Raw genomic sequence first — 23,088 nt, 5'->3', positions numbered from 1 at the left:
AAAATTCCATATTACAAGTTAGCAAATTCTAGTACAAAAATAGTCCATGTGTTAGAACAGCCTCTTATTATTATTATTATTATTATATTCACAGGAAAGAGTCTATTGGCTGCATAATACCTTAATATTTACGAAATTTCTTTTTACCTGGCTCACTCATCTAATTTAATATAGTGTTGAGCCTCAATAAATCCTCAGGCAAAAAACCCCAAACAGGGTTAAATATGCTGAAGTACTGTGCTTTTCACAGGACATCCAAGAAACCGCACAAACAGTTCTCAGCTAGCTTTAATATGAGATCCAGATCCAAAAGGATCCCCCTGAAGTACATATCCATGACTTCCCACAGAAACAGAGGCCACAGCTGGGGTGGTGAAGTTTCACGTCCAGCTCCTGCACTCCTCCTTTCCAGGAATCCTCGGGGACCTCTGTGGCACAGCCCCTCCCTCAGGAGTGTCCCACTGCCCAGGCTCCTCTCCTGGCTCTGGTGAACGCCGTTCAGCAGTGTCTCTCGGACCAGGCCCCACAGGGAAAATCTGGGAACGTGCTACTTGTCTCTCAAGATGTCCAGCTGCTCTTGATACTCTGTGAAAAGCCTCTGGAAGCGGAGGTTCTGTCCAATAACAGGAAGAAGCTCTTTCAATAGTTCTCTCTTTCGTAAACCCTGCACAAAAAAAAGTCACAAAAGTACCCTGAGAATCTGTTAATTGATATCATTAATATATTCCATAGAGCTGTTTAAGATTCATGCCCTTTTTCCTGCCTGGAGAGAGCTGCATATTTTATGTTCTTCCTCTGCTTACACGACTGCCGTGTTTCCATTGACACCCTGCTGAAGCTGGAGCAGCCCCTGCAGCTCCACATCCAGGCCGTGCTCTGGAAGGGAAGACACGTCAGGGCCAGTCCCCAGGGCTGCTGTCCCGAGAACCTGCAGGCCTGAACATGCAACTCCATCCCTGTGAGACTGGAGGCAGCAGCAGAGCTGACACTGGGGCAGCCAGCACTGTCTCTGGTTTCACATGAAATAAATCGGATGCCATGGGGGGAATCCTTTTATGAGATCAGAGCAGAGTATGGAAGGGGTAAAGCCCTGTCATTTCCATTAAACTGTTATCAGGACTTACCATAACTGTTGATTCCCACTGACTTCCAGCTGAGTAATGGACTGGACCCAGTAAATCCTTGCATAATTCTCGCAAACGATATTCAAACCCTGGACATTATCAGAAACAAAATCAGAGTCACAAGCATTTCACTACACAAAACCACTCCACAAAGTAACAGATAACATTCAGCAAAAAATTACAAGTATCTAGAACAAAATAAAGCCTAAAACATTGATTTCTGAAAAGGCATATTACTATTCTTACAGCAAATTTTTGATAATATAAGATGATTTTTAGAGTTCTGAAGGGGTTTATTTAAAGTTCTCAAACCAGAAACACTACTAAAGATGATCTAAAATTGGGAGAAAAACTGCAGTAATTACTCTGGTTTGTTTTAAGAGCTGCCCTGAACCCAGCCTCACTCCCCTCTCTGACACAATGATACCAGCTTTTAAAACCCCAAACACTGGAAAACTGTCAGACTTCAGCAGCCAGAGGAGAATCCAAAGAGGATACCACAAGAGTTGGAAAGCCATAAGATGAACATCACTGAAGAGGAAAAGTTGTCAGGTTGCACTATAACAAAACTAAAATGGATCCATATGTGCAAGGGCTTTTTTTAAAAAAAAACACCTTTAATAAAACCACACACAGTTCCCAGCCCAGCTTTATTCACCCAAAAATCAGAGGGGGGAATTCCCTCGCAAGGAACTTGCCAATCAAGGTGTAACAGACTGGATACTGTAATGGATTAGAATTCAGCCCATGGTGAGATAATCATAAGAATAATGGGTCAATAATAGCATGTGCAATTGTCAAAGTTCAGCAGCTCTAGAAAACTAACAGCAACACACATCTGGCCAAGCAGAGCTGCCTGTGCATCCACCCACACACACCAGACAGCAACACCTGCTGTGCCAGATGAACCCTGAGCACACGGCAGAGAGGTTCTCAGTTAGTGCAGACTTTTAAAAGTACAACCATCTCCTTAACACATGACCCAAGGTGAATATTTTAATTTCAAATGGGGAAGGACAGAGAGAACCATATGAAGTTCAACAAGCTCTCTTGTTAAATAAGGTAGGGGTCAAAAGGCAAGAATTAATGAGCTTGATTCTAATTCTGCCAACACCTATGAGGTGGCCTAACAGAAACCATTTCACTTCCCTCTGTGCAGAGTGATTATGATGGGGGGGAGTAAGGCTGAATTAATGCAACAGGGACTACTAAACTAGGAATGCAAACAGGCAGAGATACAACAGAGATCTTCAGAATCCAAAAAGCATAAAGTCAGTTGGTTTACCTTATTTAACATTAGCTCATTTAACAGCACAGAGAGATGGTGTATTCTAATATAAAAGAGACACCAGCAACCTTTCTCGTGGGTTCCCTTCCTCACAGAATTTAACCCCTAAGCTCACCAGTACAGCTGGCTGAATTTTTAGAATGCAAAAAAAGAACGAAGTGCAAGGAATAAGAGCGAATTCTCTGCAGTTTGCTGTGCTCTGGGACAAAGTGTTAGGGACTGAGCAGCTCCTCCATTTCACTCCAGGCAGCAATTGTCAGCTGCCTGAGCAACATCACACACTTTACCAGGTGCTGCTGGCGTTCCTGGAACATCTGCAGCTGCTCCCAGACACTACATGTGACGTGCCTGACAGACCACGGGGCTCTTGGACAATGCAATTCCCATTATTTAGGTCTGCAGATGGCACTGCTTCCCCAGACCACAACCTGCTCCCAGTCGGTGTGTCCAAGGAGGACTCCTGAGGACTGGGCACTAGCGAAGCAAACACCCTCCAGCAGTTTGTTCTGGTGTTGAGTGAAGCCCAAGAGCTGAAGAGAACATGAAGTGCCATCACACACACCCGGGAACTGGGTGTTTGCCAGCAGTCCCCAGAGCTGCAGAGGCTGCCCAGCCCCGCAGGGCTCACCTTCATTAACGAGGTACCGTGCATAGATGAGGAGCCAGTGGCGATACTCGTGACTGGACTGTAACATAAGTGCTGCTGCAATCTGGTTCTCCAGGTAGGCCAGTGTTGTCTCTTGTTGCACTAAATGAGGCATGGAGAACAATCTTGCAGCTTGCCTTCCTGAACTGCAAAACCAAAACAGATTAACCAGCCAGAAAAACACAAGTTCAAGGCACAGATATTTGTAGAACCTGCTGTACTGCACTCCTCTGTCACAGACACCGAACGCTCCCAGAGCTGCTCATGGCAAAGGCAGCACTTCACAGCAAACTGCCTTCACCCCACGGGACCACTTGCAAGTATCAAGGTCCACGGAGGGGTTTCTGCCTCCTGTTCTATTCCTCTTGCTTTCATTTGTCTTCTCTTTAAAAACACATGCTTACAGTGACCATGGGCTCCTAAATGTTTAAAATTGAGATGACTGCCTCTGTCTTTCTTTGCCCCTCCCAGGTAAAAGTCACAAAACAAACACGAGATACAAAGTTAGATGAAAGCATTTAAAGGATTTCTTGCATATAAATGTATTGTCATAAGAAGGCTAATTTGAAAAAATAAGCAGTTATTAGAATTTTTTTTCAAAACGGACATTTTTCAGTCTGTTATCTTCGTTCTCTCAAAAAGAAAGTGGTGTTTGTTTGGATTTCAAATCTTTCTCACAATTAATTCCCCTTCCCTCAAGAGAACAGCAATAAAATCATACAACTCTATATGGTTTATCTCAGGAAAAAAAAAACAAAACAAAAAATTCTGATGTGAAGAACAGAAGTAGCAAAGAAATCTGCCTGGGAAATCTAATTCAAATCTGGATGAGGATGGGCCATTAAACTACCTACAGGAGTCTGCTCTGGCTCACACAATTCCCTGGTGCTGTTTTCACATGTTAAAAATATGCATTAGGTGACTAATCCCTAAAAGACTTCATTAAATAGATCCTTTGAGGCAAGCTGAACTACTCAAAATTTGTAGGCCTACTCCAGAAAGTTGGTAAACTAAAAACTAAATGCAAAATGTAAAAAAAAAACAACAACACCAGTTTTGCTAATAAAAATATTACATGAATTTGAACAGGAAGATTACAGAATTTTCCAGTACTTAACCTATCCAATAAAGAGGAGTCATAAAATGATAAAGTTCAGAGCATGTTTTCTTGCCCCCCCCAAATCTCAAAACTACACTGGGACACAGACTGTAAATGTGCAGAGGTTTGCCAAAGCCCTGTATGAGGAGCTGATGATTGCAGAGCCATTGGCATCTGCAGAATGAGTCCCTGACTGAAGGCAGTGCAGGAAGGAGGCGCAGAGGCCCCAGCGAGGCTGCAGCGCGTACTTGGATGTCCGTCCCTGGATCACAGCCAGGGGCCCAGAACACAGCATGGCTTCTTGGGAGGGCAGACTGCTCCTGAAGTCTGCACATTGTGCTAGGGAGTCCTGCTTGTCAGAAACCAGGTTCCTGCAAAACAGCAAACACACACAAAACGAGTCTGAGGACAGCAGGCAGTGATGTCAGAGGAGCCAGCTCTGCTCTGCCTCACAGCCTGACTTGGACTTTCATAGGTAATCAGAAAAATATCACTGGAGTGCTCAGGAATTCCATAGACCCTGACTATTCCCACTCCATGTCCAAATTCTGCTTCTGCCATGTCGCTCCCACCCTTAAAATGTAATCCATTAATGTATAATGCAATTTAGCATTAGTTTGGAAGGAAATGATCTTTCTACTTGTAGTTGTACAATCTAATATGAAGCCAGGTCCCAGAACGGGGTCTGGAGTGAATACAGGTGATGACTTTCCCATGAAAAACCTGGTTTTACCCCATGTGAGGTCTCCCCACACACCAGATACATCCTGACAGTCTTTCCTATCCATTACAGCCATTCCTTCCCATGGAGGGAGCTGACACTACAGCTGCCACTTCCACACCTAGTCAAGGATATCATCTTCACTGGCCTCAGGGCAAAGAGTGGCTCAAACCAGTGCCAACTTTAGACCTTCAGACAGCACAGAGGGAAAATGGCACAGACATTTAAAATACCCTTTGCTGCTTTATCATGTTTAAATTTGTATGAGGACTAAAAGGATTGCTCTTTCACAGATTTCCCAAGCTGTGGTATGAACTAAGAAATAAGAGAATTATGACTTGAGAGCCTCTCTTCTGCTCCTTACTCAGCTAATGTAAAGAACAAAAAAGGTGTTTTTCTTTTCCAGAGGATTCACATCAAGTAGTTGAATAACAACAATTATTCTAAGGAGGAGTTAAAAAAATAAGCCCTTGAATAAGCATGCTCATTACACTAATTACAACAATTATATTAAGACTGCAACATGGTTTTTTCCTCTCAGAAAAACAACAAAGAACCTGTTTTGGAAAGACACTGCAAATAATTTACCCACGGAAATTTTTCATCGGAATTTATGGCTTTCCACGGGGAAAGCCTGTCCGATCCCCAACAAGACACAGGCTCTTGTGCAGCCTTTGCTTGTGTTTGGGATGCCAGCAGTGACACTTCCCCAGGAATTCCCTAAGGTATAACAATTTCTTCCCTCCTCCCCTGCCTGACCTACTACCTTCATTAAACCTTTACAGCTCGGAGACAAAGAGCTCTCTTCAAACCTTGACTGGTCATCAGACACAAAAAAGCATTAAGGGGTGATGGGGACTGACCAAGTCAGGTACACACAGTCAGAACTGGAGAGCACAGGTGCTGCTTTCTCTGCAAACTCAGCACAATTATTTTAACATGCCAAAACTTCCAGCAAAACTCTGAAAATTGTTCTGATAATTTTTCCAGAACTGCATTCTTTTACCTAAAGGAAGGGTATTCTAAGGCTAGATTATCTCTGATCATTGCCAAGTTCTTGACAGATTCCACTGATGCACATCAGCAAAAGTATATATAGGTGCATGTTCATAAATAAAAGGGGATGCACCATGTAGGAGAGTGTTGAACTTTTTCATTTTAAAAGTTTATTTTAAACACGAAAAAGGCTAAGGATATAGTAGAGCAATGCCTAGACAGGCAACAGTGAACCAAAGCAAAAGAATGCCTGGTATGTGATCCTGCTCAGACTAACCTGCAAAATCTGAAGGGAAACAGTAAGTCAGAATACACACTAGGTCCCATTAGCTGCAAAAGCAGGAAATAATATAGGACTTACCATGTAGAAAGAGAAGGATTAAAACAATATGCCTTTCCATCAGACATGCTCATGACAGGTATTCCATGCTGAGTCAGCAAGATCTGAGAGACAGTTGCATCACTTCCTACAAGTCAAATCACACCAAAGTGTTTCTTTTGGAGTCTTTCCTGACACTCATAATGGCAAAACCCAGTATCCACTGTTAATTGTCAGCCATAGCAACCAACAGAGAAAGGCTCTGTGTTGTTCCCAAGCACTGGCAGGAAGGCCAAGACAAGCTAATGATGATACACACCAGTCTCAGTGCAGCAGCATTAACATCAGCTTTGCAAAATACAGTATTGGTCTTGGTGCTGCAATTTACACAGAACAGAAACATTCTCCATACAAGTTTGCTGTTTGGTGATATTTCTACAGGATATCAACTCTGGCAATAACTTCCCTTTATTACACAATAATGAAGGGAAATTATTTATTTAGGCTTTTCAGGTTTCATAAAATTTCAGCATATTCATAACTGGCACTAAACCAGACAGATGGGCTCAAAGGTCAGTAATTAAGTGACCTCTTTTATTACCTGAAAATATTGTTTGCAAGGACTCATCTCTAACGATGGCTGTCTGCTTGTGGACATCCCTGAAAGAGACGAAAGGACAAGTCTGCAGTTTACAAACGACTGAAAACTCCAACATCATTTAACAAATGCACTTCTTCACTACTGATGACAAAGTTGAGGGTTTGGGGACTTTGTTTGGTTTTTTTTTTTTGTTTTGACATTTTCCTCATTGCTTCGACAAAATTATTTTGGCAACCCCTGACCCTTACAGCAAGGCAGGATTCAATAGCAGAGAACAATTTTTATGACTCTTTATCAGGAAACCTCATTAGAGCTAAGCAAACACTGAGGATCCAAACAACTCCTTTAGGAGCTCTGACTTGCACGAGACATTAGATTGAATTCAACAACTGTAAATGAGTTCGTGCTGTTTTTATCCTGGCCTCTTGAAGATGGCTGGAGCACCTCTGACTCTGAAACTCATGTACTTGATTGGTTCAGTGTGATGGAAGATGCAAGTATCCATATTCCCCACACCCCCCAGTCCACTCCATGTGTGTGACGAGTCTGCCCGAAGGAGATTGTTTAACCTGGTAACTTCAGGTGATCTAAATGCCCTTATTTTACTTCTGGAATCACATGCAATGTTACAGACCTAGAACAGAGAAGAAACAGGATCCAAGTCCTGCCCAGTTAACTCTTCACATTCTATCCAAAGTGGCCTTGTGGTCAGACCTGCTGTGGTTTCAGCCCCATTTTCAGCAGCAATGCTCTGCCACACCTGAACCTGAGCCTGTAAAATCTCCAGACACAGGTACAGCTACAAACACCAGCTGAACTCACCAAACAGAGAGCGTAGCAGCAGTGGTGAGAGCCATGATGCAGGAACCTGTGCAGTGGAGGGTGGAAATGGGGGTGTTCAATATTATGGGAGGAAGGAGGCGACGACCACAAGCTGAAAACACCGACAGTGTTCGTTTCTCACAGGCCACAGTTACAATCTCACTGAAAAAAAAAAAAGAAATATCAAAAAGAAACATTTACATATTGTCAAATGCAAGTAGCATAAAACCAGACTGAATTCTTAAGCTATCGTACAACTTGGGCCAATTCCCCAAAAAGTCACTATTACAGCTTTGAAGAAAAGCCTGGCTACCAGAAGGTAAGGTCATAAACTAGACAGATTATCTATATCTCTGCATTCCCTGTCTCCTTACTTTGATGTAAATACAAGGAGATGGGCAAGAGGAAGTTTGCAGGCAAAGATAAAATCTTTTATTAGACCAAGGGGCATAGCTGGAAATAGCAGTAAGATTTTTGGGTCTTCAGGCCTGTACTTGTATTTAGCTTTAAAATCTGCTGCTTCTTTTTCAGATCTGGACATGGCTCAGGTTTTAGAAATATACTTTTAATTTAAACTCTGAGGTTATAACTAAGCAAAGGCTAGGAAAATACAGAGATAAAATAGCAAAGAAATTCAGGAAAATACTTCCACATCACAAGATATCCTTTAGCACTTGAACAACTGTCACTTAACATGATTTAGTCAAATTTAATGAAGAAATTAAAGAAAAAAATGTAAATACACAGGAAAATTATTTTAAGTGGCTAATGAGAATTTGCGATGTTTTAAGACTGCACAGAGCTAATATCTGACACAAAACTGGTCTTGAGACTAAAAACAATGCACGCTTTTATCCTCAAATATTTATTTTGAAAATTGTGTGAAAATTACAGAGTGGGTGTGTATTTGTGATAAAACCAGCAAATAGCAGTAGGCAACACAGAAACGTCAGAATCCCTACAAAAAACTCCAGAGGATAAGAGCTTAAAAGCTTGAATGAATTAAACCAAGGTAGCTGGAAGAAAAATAGGACATCTTGAGCCAAGCACAAAGAATCACAGAAATCCCTAACAGAAGCGACCCAGTTAATCAACTTGTCTAGGTAAGCAGGCAAAGGCTTTAAATCATCTACTTATTTCTACACACGTGGGTTTAGGTGTACTTAACTTTCTGTAAATCTAATTTTGTACTCTTAAAAATGTTTTCTGGCCTTCAGGACCCTCTTCCTCCAAAATACCCTGTCTTACCAGCTTCCTGCTGCAGCGAGAATCCGACTGGTGAGGACGGTCTCCCACTCCTTCCCTTCTCGGTTACACTTTAACCTGCTCAGCTTTGAACCTCCCACTGTGGTCATTTCATTCTCCACTTCAAGGTACATTGATGGATCTGAACTTATCTGAAATACAAAAAATTAAACAATAATTTCTGGAACAGATAAAAACCTACTCAAAAAAGCGCCAACTACTATTAGACCCAAGACAGTGCAGTCTTAAAGAAGAGATTCAAGTATTGCCTTCTCTGTGTAATATGGCTTCAAAATACACACTGTGGCACTTCAAAAGAAGCAGACATCTGAAAATCAGTCTTGGCTAACACAGAAATAATTCCTTTGCATTTGAAGCACAAGCCTTAGGAAAGGTTCTGTCTGTGCTTCCTAATTATGGGCACCACATCAAGTCTCTGTGTGCCCAGCCTGGAACCAGACTACCACAACCTAAACACTCAGAAAAATCATTTCATAAATACCTGAAGCAATACTATTTGCAAGTCTCTTCAGCCACAGAGCAGCTCCAGAGAGCTCTGAGAGCCTTTGTGTTTGTTCTTCAGGGGTACACTGCTGCACCAGCTGCTCCTGCCACAGACTCCTTCACCCCTCACCTGGGCTAACCAGGGGGGACTGATGACCCAGAGGAACTCATTCCTCTTTCCAGTTTAGTTCACAAGTGTCCTATTTTGAGCTGATTTGCCATTAACTTCACTCCTCCAGACACACTCTCAGAAGCTACAGCACCATCTTGCTTGCTTGAACAACTACACCCGTTCAGATGTTAACTTGGCAAAGGATCTGAATAACCTCACAATATTTAAAACCAGCAGGATTTGTTATTTGTTTGTTTGTTTTTAAGGTATTAAGCCTTTTTCCTTACAGTCCACTTACCTGTAAAGTAAAGGATTTCTGTGGGATGGGGGTTGGCAGTTTAAGTGCTAATGCTGGTGCAGAGATGCAAGCAGCATCCTTCTCAGACGCCAGGGCAGCTGAGGACTGAAAAAAGTGCAGAAGTAGTTACATTTTTCTATTAAAAAAAAGTTAAAACCAAAGCTATTGTACCACATAGACTGATTTGAAAGGGATTTTTTAAAAATTCCAAACAACGCCAACTGGAAATATTAGTCTTTTTCCAATCAGCTGTACAAATACAAGTTTTTAAAAATAGCTCCTAAGAATTAAAAAAAATCAAAACAAACTTGAAGTGGTCTTTTTTTTTTGAACCCCCCCATTTTCAGCTGCAACTAATTAATGGAAATTCTGGTATATTATATGGAAAATAAAAGCTCTAAATACTGAAAACAGAATATCTATATGCCCTAAAATGATTGGAACTCTAATGCAACCACTCCAGGGTTCTGAGGAAATTTTTTAATTTTTAAATTTGAATCTATTTATTTATATTTTTAATCATCATATCCAAGTCACTTTCGTGTGCTTGGGCCACTCTCCACCACAGCCACCCTAAACTGATGGCATTTCATTTTATTCTGTACAGTTATTTGGCAGGCTACCACTGCTTGGCACGCTGGTGCTGTCCAGTGAGTAGCTGTGTATTTATATAAAACATGGACACATTTGCCACACCACATGCATCTGCTTTTTCTAATCCTAAATTTCAAAGAGAGTAAGTTTAAAGGCATGGAAGAGGGATGGCTAAAAATTCTGAGGGACTGACACTGCTTGGGTTTCCCCTCAGTTGATGGGACAACTCAACTCGGGACTGACTTACGAAAGCCACAAGGAATCTTATTTCTCTCACCTGAACAGTTAAAGTTACTGGCACAAGTCTGGAGTCTTTCCGAGGCCTTCCCTTCTTCTTCTTCTCTACTGTTTCCCCCTCGAGTTCCAGTTTCCGTTTGGGGACGCTGAGTGGTTTCACAGCTGGAATCTTCTCCTCGCTGTCACTGCTGCTCTCCAGAATATCCTTGGGCTTACTGTCTTTAATTAAATTCTGATCCTTCAGTCTGTAAAAGAAAAAAAGAAAATGTTGTGTTTTGTAAGATGATTCCAAAAGCTGCCATGTATCGTATGCACAGAATTCTTGTAGATAGGAAGATACAATCTTAGCCCTGTTTGAGTGTATTTCAAAAGGCACAAAGGCAAGAGGAAGTAGCTGGAGAGGTTTGGCAAATCCTCTCTAAGAGAACAGCTGATCAGACACACTCTCCCCTTTAAAAAAAACCTATCAAACTAGCAGTTAGCTACAGGGGAAAGCTGGAAAGAGCAACCTTATTTTAGCATTCAGTTCCAATTACAATCAGATCTCTTTCCCTGAGCTGATGCAAATAATTCAGCACTCTAAGATGCAAGAGTAGGGCATCTTTTCTCCTTCAACAGACATTACACCTTCTACTTACTCATGTAGAACTTCCTTTGTCATTCTGTTGTCTATCCCCAAAAATTGTCTTATTCAGCTCTGACTGCTGTAAAATGTGTATCTGCAAACCATAAAAATGACCTCACTGCTCCATCTTCCATTTCAGGAACACAGGATCATGAAATCACAGCATGGCTTGGGTTGGAAGGGACCTTAAAGCTCATCTTGTTCCACCCCCTGCCCTGGGCAGGGACACCTTCCACCAGCCCAGGTCGCTCCAAGCCCCGTCCAACCTGGCCTGGGACACTTCCAGGGATCCAGGGGCAGCCACAGCTTCTCTGCCCAACCTGTGCCAGGGCCTGCCCACCCTCCCAGGGAAGAATTTCTTCCTATTATCTAATCTGAACCTGCCCTCTTTCAGTTTGAAGCCATCTTCCCTTTCCTGTCACTACATGCCCTGTGCAAAGTCCCTCTCCAGCTCTTTTGTAGCCCCTTTAGGCACTGGGAGGTTGCAAGAAGGTTGCCCCAGAGCCTTCTCTTCTCTAGATTTACCGCCCCAGCTCTCAGCTGTCTCCACTGCAAAGGTGCCAAAGCCCTCTCACCAGTTTCGTGGCCTCCTCTGGACTTGCTCCAACAGGCCCATGCCCTTATAGAACTAAATGTAATATAATATAATATAACTAAATGCTAAGTACAAATCCCTGTGAACTCTCTTGTTAGCCTTTATATCCTAAAATAGGTCATTTAATCATACTCTTCCCATTCTGTCCAGTAGGTGGTTATTAACTCACACTCTTTTGCCAGTTATTCCTTAAGTGCTTGGCTTCACAGAAATACTTTGCATAATCCAAACCTTCTTCCTCTGGCACCTGAATTATGCCAAACAATAAACTTTTATCCATACTTTACTGACACATCAGAAACAATTATGAGAGTAATTAAATGCATCTTTCTCCTGTATCACATGGTTAAACCCTTTGACATAAAAATATTGATATAAAAACATGTTTTAGTGATAATAGGTTGGGGAACCAGACACTTCTTTCTCAAGATCACTATTTGATGAGGCAGGAACACTTATGCCACAGCATTCTACGTCACAAAAACAAAGGTTTGTCTTTTTTTTAAAAGTCATGTGGATCCAGAGCCAAAACTCCTTAAAATCAAAGGGTCTTCTCCACATGCCTTCAAGGCCCAAAACTGAACTACAACTGCGGTTATGATGATGGTAGGCTGTCTGCTGACAACTAGGGCATTTTATCCTGAAGGAAATCTCTGCTGTGCAGAGATGCAAGCTGGCTGTTTTGGGCTGCTTTTGTCTTCCAAGCAGCACAGCTGCACACAGCCACAACAGGGAGGCACACACAGCCTCTTGCAACAAGAGTTTGGACTTGGAACATTTTGAAGAATCTGCTTGATACCAAAATGCCAGGGACAAATGTTCAAATGGCTAATGCCAGCAGAGAACTTCCCTCTTTGCACCTGTCCCCTTCCTTTCAGTAGTGGAAGAGACAAATTCTACAGCCCAGCACCACGACATCTACACCACAGAGAATCAGCATTTCAGCTCTCTGCATCACCACCTTCCCCCTCCCCAGGCCATGTCTTACCTGTCCACAACAGTCTGATTTGTGTTTGTTACAGCAGCAGTCCCTGAGGTGGCTTTGGATCGTTCTGTGAATCTGGAATCAAATGCTTTCATGGGCTCAATCTTGGATGGAGTTGTCAACACAGAGGATGCAGAGGGAGCAGTTGGGGCAGAGGTAGCATTTACACTGTCAGTAACAGAGACAGGAAAAGAAGGATAGAAATTAAATTAGTATTGGTAACCTACACTGTCACAACAGCTAGTTAGCATTCATTACACTGGCTAGAAACTATGCTGGAAACCTTTCACTTAAATACATCATGAATTATGACAGGCTTTTGTCACCCCTCCATGTGACAGTATCTTCAATGCTTTGCCTGCTCTCAGAAACTGTCTGTGATCCACCTCAGAGCTTCATGTGGCCACGTCTGGATTAGAACACCCTCATTCATTCATTCTGTATTTTTGACTCAGGAATGAAACTTTAAGGAACAATACTTTCAGCTGGTATTTATGTACCCAAAGGGAAAGGATCACTATTTTTAATAATCACTGGGGTTCCTGCTTTTACCCCTTGTTCAGGTTAGAAAATCCTTTCCTTTACAATATTATATTCTACTGTTTATCAATCAAACAATTTGGGCTGAAACAATTCATGCCACGTTTAGACTTTTGTTATTGAAGAATCCAAACTGATTATTAGGCCTTTCCAAGCATAACTCTGAAGCAAAGGAATGTGTTTTCCCCACACTAAAGCATTCCAGGGATCTGTTATTTGAACAGCTGTTTACTTTAGAGATTTTTCAATTCATTCAGAGAATGAACTGAAAGAAAAAATGGCTCCAAAATAACTGATGTTTGTACAAAACAGCTGCTAGAAGTACAGTTTTCAAAGAAAAGGAGATTAGTTTCATCTGTCAATCATTTCTCATAGTCTACATGCTCATCTTTTAATATGGGGCCAATTTCAACTGATGTGATGGATAAGCAGAGTTCCAACAGCTACAAATACTGTAAAAACATACTGAGGAGAAGAAACCAAGTCAGTGGTCACTGAGAGAAAAGCAAGTACAACTGAGCTGTTCCATTTTAAGTTTGAAAGACACACTGGCCAATAAGCACATGTGCACTGCCAAGCCAGTGCCACTGCACCCTGATGGGGCTGTTACACTGGAAAGAAGGATCACCATGTTCAAAGAGAGGACACAGGACACAATTGGATGTCAAACAGGATTCATTACTTCCAGTACTGGAAACCCTTCTACTACTTACCAATAGCAAGCCAACAATCCATGAGCAAGTCATTTTGTTAGAGCCTTAGCAATCAACTGCACCCCTCACTGCACTGGAGTTCACTGCCAGAACTATGCACGTGGATTTATTCATTCCTGATTAACCACTGGTTAAAGTAACCACCGCTAATAAAACCTCGATGTTTCCAGGAAGGTTTGATCTCAGAGTTTCGCACTCAGGAAACCACTTTAATAACTTCTTGGTCAGAGAACCATAAACAGAAATGTGAAACTAAACAGACTCACGTAAGTGAAAAACAGAACTGCAAGTACTGACCCATCTTTGTTGGCTGTATCATCTGTTGGTTTTATACTGGCTGCTGTTGGCTCCACAGAAGGCTTTGAAGTATTAAGGGAATTTGCTGCGTTAGAATCAAGTGACATGAGCTGCTGGTTACTTTGAGAAGACATCATTGACCCAGAGAGAGTTCCAGAGATTGGGATGCTATTGAAAAATGCTGTAGAAAAATCCCTAAGCAAAAGGACAAACAACAAATATATTTCTCAAAAACACGTAAAAAATAATTGAAAATAGTAATTTAAACTACTTATTCCATTCTTCCTTTTTCCACATGTGGATACTCATACACAACCTAAATAAACCACCAACACTTAACTTTCCAGAGTTGTTTCCCGTGTCCAAAGGATATTAAAGCCAGTACTAATATAAATATGAATCTACAATACATAATGGTAGATAATGAGAATTAGCCTGAGATATTAGAAGTGAGATCTTATGGCTAAGGGAACACAGGTCAAAACTATCTTTCCTAAGGACACACACTTATTTCCAATACATGCTTTATGATGCTGTAAGTCAGAATTCTGAGTTTGCACCAGGGAACAACAACAACAAAAAGATTAAAAAAGATACGAAAGGATTTTAAAGATGACTTCCAAACGTACCCAGTGTCCAGCTGAGCAATGCAGAGAGGTGTGATCCTTCTCCGACCATCTGCTGTCCGTGTCTCCACTTGTTTTTTTAAGAGATTCTGTTGGGAAATACATTTCATTGTTATTTCTGATAAATGGGAAATGCTTTTTTAATTTTTTTTCCCAACACACAAGAATAGGTATAATAGAAGAAAGATGTGCCTCAGTCAAAAATCTGCTAACAAAGCCTTTTGCCCATCTCATCTTTGAACCATGCTGTTATCGCATAGTCAATCTACATTTTTATTAACACAAGTGTATTTCAATACCATAACTTTTTTTTGACCACTAATAGGTGTTAAGTAGAAGCTCATATAGCACAAAGTACAACAGAATTCTGATTGTGATTACTGCTCTCAGCCTGTCCAATGATATACATTATTTTTAATTTGGAGACACACCTTTCCAATCTTCAATCCATCCATCTGTAGAAAAGGCATTTGTGGTGAATGTAATCTGCTCTCCACAAGTAGAGAGTCAAGTCCAAAACATTCTCATCTGTGTGTATCGAGACCTCCATTAGAAGTCATGTTTTATGTTTAGGAGAGAATTAAATAAAACTTTCATCCTCTGTCTCTGAGAAATTGAAGCACAGGTCTACAGCTTCCCTCTTATGAGCTACTTTTGGTTTCCTTTCTGCACACCAAGAATTTTGTGCCTGTTGCAGAAACATCATTATTTCTGCTTAAAAGCATTTTAATTTTTCAACAAGTCCCAGTAAGTGTCCCCGTGACTTGGTCAGCTGGACCATTCACAGGCTGAGAGGTGCCACTCAATACAAAATAAGGACACAGGAACTGGTTCTGTCATAAGCAGTTTGATGTTTACCAGCTTAGTACTTGGCACTACCCAAGAGCACCTACCTTCCTGATGTCCTCCAAGCTCTCCCCATTGACCATGCTCGCCACCTTGGGAGCTGCTGCATTGCCAGATCCTTCCCGGATCGCCGCGTTCTTCTGATCCCCCTGCTGCTGCCTCTGCTGATACTTGAGCATCTCTGGATTCTCAATGATGGTGGTGGACAACTGAGCTTCAGTCATTATAGCCAGGCTCTTACCATAGGTGGACTGGTGAATGTTGCTCTGTGGGCGTTAGAGATGTCAGTGACTGCAACTGCTACCGTGGCATCACTAATTACGATACAATGGAATCACAAAACCTGATGGAATCCATAAAATGCAACGGCCCTCTGTATCATTTACACACTAGATTGTTTTTCTTTCTTTGTGTTTTCAACTAAGTCAATATGTAAAATAATTGGAACTCAAAGCTCCAGTTGCTAATAGCAATGAGAGGAAAAACAGCCAACAGCGATCAGTTTAAAAAGACTTGCATATATGCAAGTCAAAGAGTAATTTCAAAGTGTTTTGAAGCACCCACTCCTTGTTTCCTTGGCCAAACAATTACTTCAAGTGTATAATGATGTGTAAGCAAGTGGATGTTTTCCAAATACTTTCTCTCCAGAACAGAAACTAATATGACACATTCACTTCTTGACTCCTCTCTTTTAATGATTTGTAAAGCAGACAAGATCACATTTTCTATAATACGGAAACCAGTCATTACATACTTCTATGCATAGTCCAGTATTTTAATTGAATCAATACATCCCTTAAATATGATCACAGGTTCTCTGAGTGCTTACTGTACCTTTTCCTCCTCACTGAGCGGATCCCCAAGTTCATCCTGGGAAAAGTCCAAAAATGCCACAGATCCATCCATGGAACACACCAGGATACCGAGTCCATTAAGGGTCCTGAAGGAAATAAAGGTCCAACTTTGTTTTCAATCTCTCATTGATCCAAAGGAGCAATGAGATAAAGTGCCCAATAAAAATCTTAGTATAAGGTTTATTATCACAGCAACACCTGATGGAACCAAAGGAGTGGGACGGTGAGGAGATGGGATGAAGGGCAGCAGCAGTCTGTGTGCCAATGGTCCCTGGCAGACAGCACACAGGAGGGTGGCATTGGAACAATACACCCACCCATGGCACGCTCAGCACCACGAAAACCTTTCTGAAGAGATAAACCAGAGCAGCTTGTTTAGGTTGGATATTAGAAAGAGAGAGGGATCAGGCCTTGGAATGGCCTGCCCAGAGAGGTGGGGGATTCACCGTCCCTGGAGGTTTTTAAGATGAGGTTGGATGTGGCACTGAGTGCCATGATCTGGTAATCACAGTGGGGTTGGATCAAGGGTTGCACTTGGTGATTGCAGAGGTCTCTTCCAACCCAGTTGATTCTGTGATTCTACGATTTGAAAAAGTATGAGATGAATTCTGACTGCTCACCCAGACACTTCCAGGTACAGAGCTCACAGAGACAGCAACACAGTGGCTTAGAGATTATTTGTTACAGAGAAGGGAAGAGGAAAGGAAAGCTGGCAGAACTCCAAAACCCTATCCAAGTTACTCCAGCAAGGCTTAAAAATGTATTATGTGCACCGTGGCTAAAGGCATTTGAAAATAGCTATTTCTGTGGTGGCTGGTGCCCTGACAGCATTCCCACCCACAGCAGTCAGCCTTGGAACCACGAACTAGGTAAACCAACAGTACTCCAGGTTAGCAAATGGTAACATCTGGTGGAGAGTTTTCTGCTTTCTTAGCAGACAAAATTGCTGAGCTCCTATTGACCTCTGCAACCCAGCACTTGTTCCGTGAAAACATAATCATTTCAAGATATTCTGATAATGGATTCAAGTCTAAAACTCTGAAATAGAAATGACAGAGAGATAATAATATAAAAGTATCAGATTTCTCTGAATTTACTCAGTCTGTTTTCAGAATGGAGAATGTTTCTGGGAACATTCCATATTATTGACATTTTAGCCATCCATTTCAGTTTGTAAACAGGATATAAAATATCAAGCTTCCTGATGATCCTTTGTCTCTCAAATATGCCACAAAAGCATTTCCTCAGAAATTGCAAAATGTTAACCAGCTATTACTCCCAATGACTTCATGCCATGAAAAATGTGCAAATTGCAGATAGAGAAATAAAAAACACTACAGGAAAACAAAACTATTCAAAGCTATTGTACTACAACAATAGCAGCACTTCTCATGAAATATTCCACTTGCTGGCTTTCTAGAAAAATGTTTTGGTTTTGAAAACTTTATCGTGGTTCAGTGAGCTCCATGGCAAAATCCACACAGCAGACAGAAACCAGGAAGTTATACTGTAAGCTTTGAAATTCTCAGCATGAACCCACCAAGATTGTTACAACTATTAAGGTAGATTTTCAGAAGTCTCGAAATGATAGAATTAAGAGAGTCCATGTGACAAGCTGTGTGGCTATTACGAAAAAAAAATTAAGTATTTTCTTGTACATAACCCTTAACTCTCTAAATCACCTGCTGTATAGGTGCAGAGTATTTTTTAAATGTCCTTTACTGAGTGGCCTCATGGGTTTTTTCCCCTTATTATTTAAGTCTTGCAGTGAATGAAGAACTATTAACTTCTGCATTGTTATGACTAGGCCTTAGGAAGAAAGCAGGAGAGGAGAGAGCACCACTCACTGCAGAAAGAAGAAAATAAGGCTTGGGACAGCAGACTGCTGGGAAAGTGGATGGTCCAACCAACTTCTCACAGATGTAATGCACATAAAACTCACCAAGTCCACCACGCCATGCTACAAAATACACATTCTGTGAAAAAATGTCAGCGAATCATAACAAGTAGGAACTCATTCCACAAGTATTTTACTGTGTCATTACTAAATACATCAGTTTTTAGTCAGTTTTAATGATATGTAATCTCCAGTGATCACATGCTGATTGCTAATGTTACTACCAAAGATGCTGCAGCAGAACCAAAACCTTCAGGAACCAATTACTTGTGTTCCAATCACAGTCTGTACTGTTTTAAGGAATTTGCAGATAATTCTGGAAAACACCCAAAGCTGATGACAATACTTTGGTTTCTGTAACAAACAGTAGAAATGAACTTACCAGGAAATGTCCATGATTGACTTGTCAAACAGCTCATGTATGACAACCAAAGGCCGTTTCAGACACGTGAGCTTAAAAAAAAACCAATAAACAACACTCATAAATGTGGAAGCTCTACACTAGCACAGATATTACCTCATCTGCACTCTCCCACAGCCTAACAACATCCACAAACAAGCTGTGGCCCAGGGACAGCTGCGTGCCTGCTGGTGCAGCTGAAGAGCCAACTCACCCGTTCCACTGCTGGGACGGGAAAGCTCTGGAGAGGAATTAGATGACATTCAACTCTCCTTTCTGAAACACAGACTGAATTTCTGAACCGTCTTTCTTTACAGCACAGTCACAGAACACCCTCTACCACTCAAAAAGCAATTGCACGGATGCGAAAGAGCGCTTCTATTCTCAGCTGCTCTGAGATAAGGGGGTTGCAAACTGCCAGCACAAAGGGAAGACAGAAAACAGATTAGGTATCCTTGTCCTCACTCACTCTACTTGTCTAAGAAAGTAAAGCCTATGGAGAGCAAAGGGAATCTGACTTACAACTGTTCTTAAAGAGGATCCCTCTACACTTTCGAATCAGCTCAGTAATAAAGAACTGAATATGAAAATTCAGAATAACCTGTTCTAAATCAGACATTCTAAGCTCTTTAATGTTAACCAATGGACTTCATATCTCTAGTGTGCAGCAGAACTGAAACGAAGCAAGAGCAGTTGCAGTGGCTGAGGAAGTTTTGTGCTCACAGGTTCACAGTGTAGCTGTGTCCTTATCTGTGTCCTTATCTGTGCTTCCACAGGTCTGTGCTCTGTACAGATCTATTAAGCTCTTCAGGGCAAAGATGGCCTATAACTGTGCATCTCTGTAATCCCTAATATAACCTCAACAGCCACTCTGAATGAAATCTTTATAGTATAAATAGACAGCAAAATATACCGAGTATTTGATATGGGTATGCACTGGTAGCACTGCCAGAAACAGATTCAGTGTTATGCATCCAGCAATTGATGGATAAATATCACACTGGAATCTATAAATAGTAGATTGGAGTTAGCAATTGGTGTGTTCTGGCACATGTTCTCATCACAAAGCTTTACAAATCAGTTAAATTTATTCCCTGTATTTTGCAGTTGCCAAACAACCCGCCTTGCATTTATAAATGTGAGAACAGATACTCTTCTCTTGGGCAGAATAACAATTTTAGTGTAGATTTTAAAGTAAAACCCAAACTAGATGTCAAAAGTATACTTAAAAAACCTTATTCACTTCCACATTCCTTTCCTTTGTACAGACAGAAGACAAGTAAAAGACATAGGAAGGAAATAGGGTTGAATTTATTAACTGTGGTTAATAAACACATTATGTCCCTCAACAGTTCCTCCTCCTTACCAGGGCACATACTCTGCCACTGCTTCCTAACTGCTCTTGGCTTTAGAGAAATTAATTCATAGCAATCCACTTCCTTCCCCCCAGCTAAACCTGCAACAACAGAAACAAAAACCCCTGAAATGCACTTAAATGTAAGACCTAATGCTGTCCACGTGACCTTTGTGCTAAACCCCCAAGTTATCCAAATGACCACATCAGTTCAAAGGCAGCAAAGAAAACACTTACCCAGACAGAAAGAGATCGATCTTTACTACCAACAGCACAGCAGCAGTAGGGACAACTTGACTTGGTGGAGCTCCCATTCTTTTGTTTCTTTTTGAAGATTTTGGGATTGAATTTCTAAACAAATGAGATGCCCAAATTTTATTGCAGTAATTACATTTTAGCAGAAGATCTGCTTTAAAGGCTAATTTTCCACTTAAGAGTGATAAAGAAACATTTCATAGGAACAAAGTCCTGAGCCAGACTCTATAAGAGCACTGAGAAAAGCTGCAGGAGCTTTCTTAAGGGGCTTTTTGAATGCCTTAACAGGAATGGCAAATAATATTAACTTTACTAGGGATCTAGTAAACCTACATCACTTTAACCAAGTCACTGAAGAGCTAACAGAGCCAGTGTTCAGCATTCCTAACATGCTCCTGCATTCCCCCTTGTCTTGGTCGTCTCCCATCCGGTTCTCTTATCACACCAGCAAGCTGATTGCTACCAACATGTAAAGCTGACATTTTTTAACCACCACCATGCACTGGCTTTACTAACCCTGATGCCTGTCTTCACCTCTTGTCCATTTACACATAAAATTATCAAAAAGTGCATAAGAGAAGTTTTACTTCAGGGGTAAATTACTACCACTCACTCACCACCACTGTAACTGCCTTCCGGTGCCCCACAAAATCCATATTGGTCTTCCATCCATCCCTCTCAATGATCTGAGCAGTGGGTCCAGAATTATTCATGGCATGAGCAGAGACAAGGTAGTGACCATCAGGTGACCAGCTAAGACGCAGCACGTGAGTTGTCCCTCCACACTGACAAGAAAAACCACACCAGAGTTTTAAAAGGGTTTGGCAAACAAACTAGCATAGATAATACAAACCAGTTAAATTTTACATTTAGGGAATATGACTACAAAGTAAGTTTTTTGTGAACATTAATGATCTTACACACAATTCTTAGCACTTGGCCATGTTTACACAGGTGATGAAGCCCTATCAAAAGGGGGGGGAAGGAATCCACAGAACTTTTTTACAGCAAATAAAAATGTCACATCTTTTTGGATACCGTTCCCTCAGTAATTATAACAGTCCTAGTTAATGACAGGGCTGCAGCTCAGCAACTGCTAATGATGAGACTTCAGCTTGCCACATCAACTCACACATGAATTTATGCAGTTACAGGCTGCTACAAAGAGTGACTGCACTAATCACAACACCGTAAGATCACTGCAAAGGACTCCACTCACTAAGCACCAGATTCTGTCCCCAGGTATTTGGTCTCTTGATCAAAGTCACCACATAACAGCCCTGTGATGCCAGACCAAAGATCCCTCCTAAGTACTTCTCTCATTTCTGACAGTGGCCAACAGAAGATGCTTAGAAAAGCAGGTAAGACTATTGTAACCAGTGTGCCAGTACTTCTTTGGAATAACCACTGCATCTCCAGAAATTTACTTAATTGTTTACATAACCCATGTAAACCTTCGGCATTCACAACACCCAAGGGCAATGAAAGTCTCCAGTCAACCCTATCTTGTGTCAGAAAGGAGCTCTTTTTTCCCCCCTCTTGAACTTGCCATCTGAGAACTTCATTTGATCGGGCACTGTTAAATTAATTCACGTGTCAGTAGAATCACAGTTGTTCCAGTTTTCTCTCACTCTCAAGGAATTCACTTTGAATTGTCTCCCATTCTGAGGTACCTCATCAAAGGGTTTTGTGATGCTGGTTTCCAGCTGCCAGTCCATGGTCCGCCACACCTTCAGACTGCGATCATCAGCCTGAGAGGCGATGTACTTCCCAACGGGATCCCAGGTCAGCCCCTTCACCAGGCCAGAATGCCCCTTCAGAGTGGCCAGAATTTCTGTGCAGGCAAAAACAGAGAACAGGGAGTAGTTACTGAAATCTCCTTTAGGACAGACTGTTAAGAAGATTTACCAGATCTTTTTGAAACAGAGTATTAAATACAATTTTCTTTACTGTACAAACAACCCAACTGGAACCTGTGCTTAAGCTAACACTGATACAAAAAAGTGATCAAGAGAACTCTGTCCAGAATAAGGGATACAAAACTCTTTGTAAGAAACAGATCAGAGCAGAAAGACCAACAAAGCCCAGGCACTTCAGAATAGAACTTGAAGTTGTAGAAAAGCAGCACTTTAACTGGAATTTCAGTTAAACATTCACCCTTTTCTCCACACCCAAAGATTATCACAAGAAATTCAGCTTTGTGCAGCAAATGTGAACTAAGTCAAAGTTTTGACTCAGCAGACACACAAGCCTGGCAGACCTGGTAACCTGTTTTCAGTCACTCTCTTGCTTATCAGACTGTGGGAGGAGAGGCTGAGAGGGTACACAGCCAGCCTCAAGGTGTAAAAACTCTGGTATCAGTACTGGGAGCCAGCTTCAAATAAATGGCATGTAAATAAAATACACGTAATAATGACTGTCATGTAAACTCAGCAGCACAGTCTGACTGCAGCTGTTATCCACAGCAGGGTGGAACCCAGTGCTCATTGCCATCC

General features: G+C 41.5%; 1 protein-coding gene across 1 annotated transcript in view; it reads right to left on the bottom strand.

Annotated features, from left to right (window-relative positions):
* Window positions 1-270: 270 nt before the first annotated feature.
* Window positions 271-23,088, bottom strand: part of LOC114061804 (protein HIRA) — a 38,292-nt gene continuing 15,474 nt past the window's right edge. The window contains exons 7-25 of the mRNA XM_027892601.1: window positions 22,267-22,427; window positions 21,211-21,378; window positions 20,576-20,689; window positions 18,967-19,037; window positions 16,668-16,773; window positions 15,881-16,099; window positions 14,991-15,076; window positions 14,362-14,556; window positions 12,815-12,979; window positions 10,647-10,851; window positions 9,776-9,880; window positions 8,865-9,013; window positions 7,617-7,778; window positions 6,795-6,853; window positions 6,236-6,341; window positions 4,406-4,528; window positions 3,041-3,204; window positions 1,125-1,213; window positions 271-664 (exon numbers count right to left, since the gene is read on the bottom strand). Coding sequence (XP_027748402.1) covers window positions 548-664; window positions 1,125-1,213; window positions 3,041-3,204; window positions 4,406-4,528; window positions 6,236-6,341; window positions 6,795-6,853; window positions 7,617-7,778; window positions 8,865-9,013; window positions 9,776-9,880; window positions 10,647-10,851; window positions 12,815-12,979; window positions 14,362-14,556; window positions 14,991-15,076; window positions 15,881-16,099; window positions 16,668-16,773; window positions 18,967-19,037; window positions 20,576-20,689; window positions 21,211-21,378; window positions 22,267-22,427 — 2,564 coding nt within the window. The 3' untranslated portion in view covers window positions 271-547. The remainder of the gene's footprint in view (window positions 665-1,124; window positions 1,214-3,040; window positions 3,205-4,405; window positions 4,529-6,235; window positions 6,342-6,794; window positions 6,854-7,616; window positions 7,779-8,864; window positions 9,014-9,775; window positions 9,881-10,646; window positions 10,852-12,814; window positions 12,980-14,361; window positions 14,557-14,990; window positions 15,077-15,880; window positions 16,100-16,667; window positions 16,774-18,966; window positions 19,038-20,575; window positions 20,690-21,210; window positions 21,379-22,266; window positions 22,428-23,088) is intronic.

The sequence above is a fragment of the Empidonax traillii genome, unplaced genomic scaffold, assembly GCF_003031625.1.
Source record: "Empidonax traillii isolate 1590-97213 ecotype Southwest subspecies unplaced genomic scaffold, ASM303162v1 scaffold361:size2146424, whole genome shotgun sequence".
Lineage (NCBI taxonomy): Eukaryota > Metazoa > Chordata > Aves > Passeriformes > Tyrannidae > Empidonax > Empidonax traillii.
Note: the sequence above shows the minus strand (reverse complement) of the source record. Positions and strands in the feature narration are given on the sequence as shown.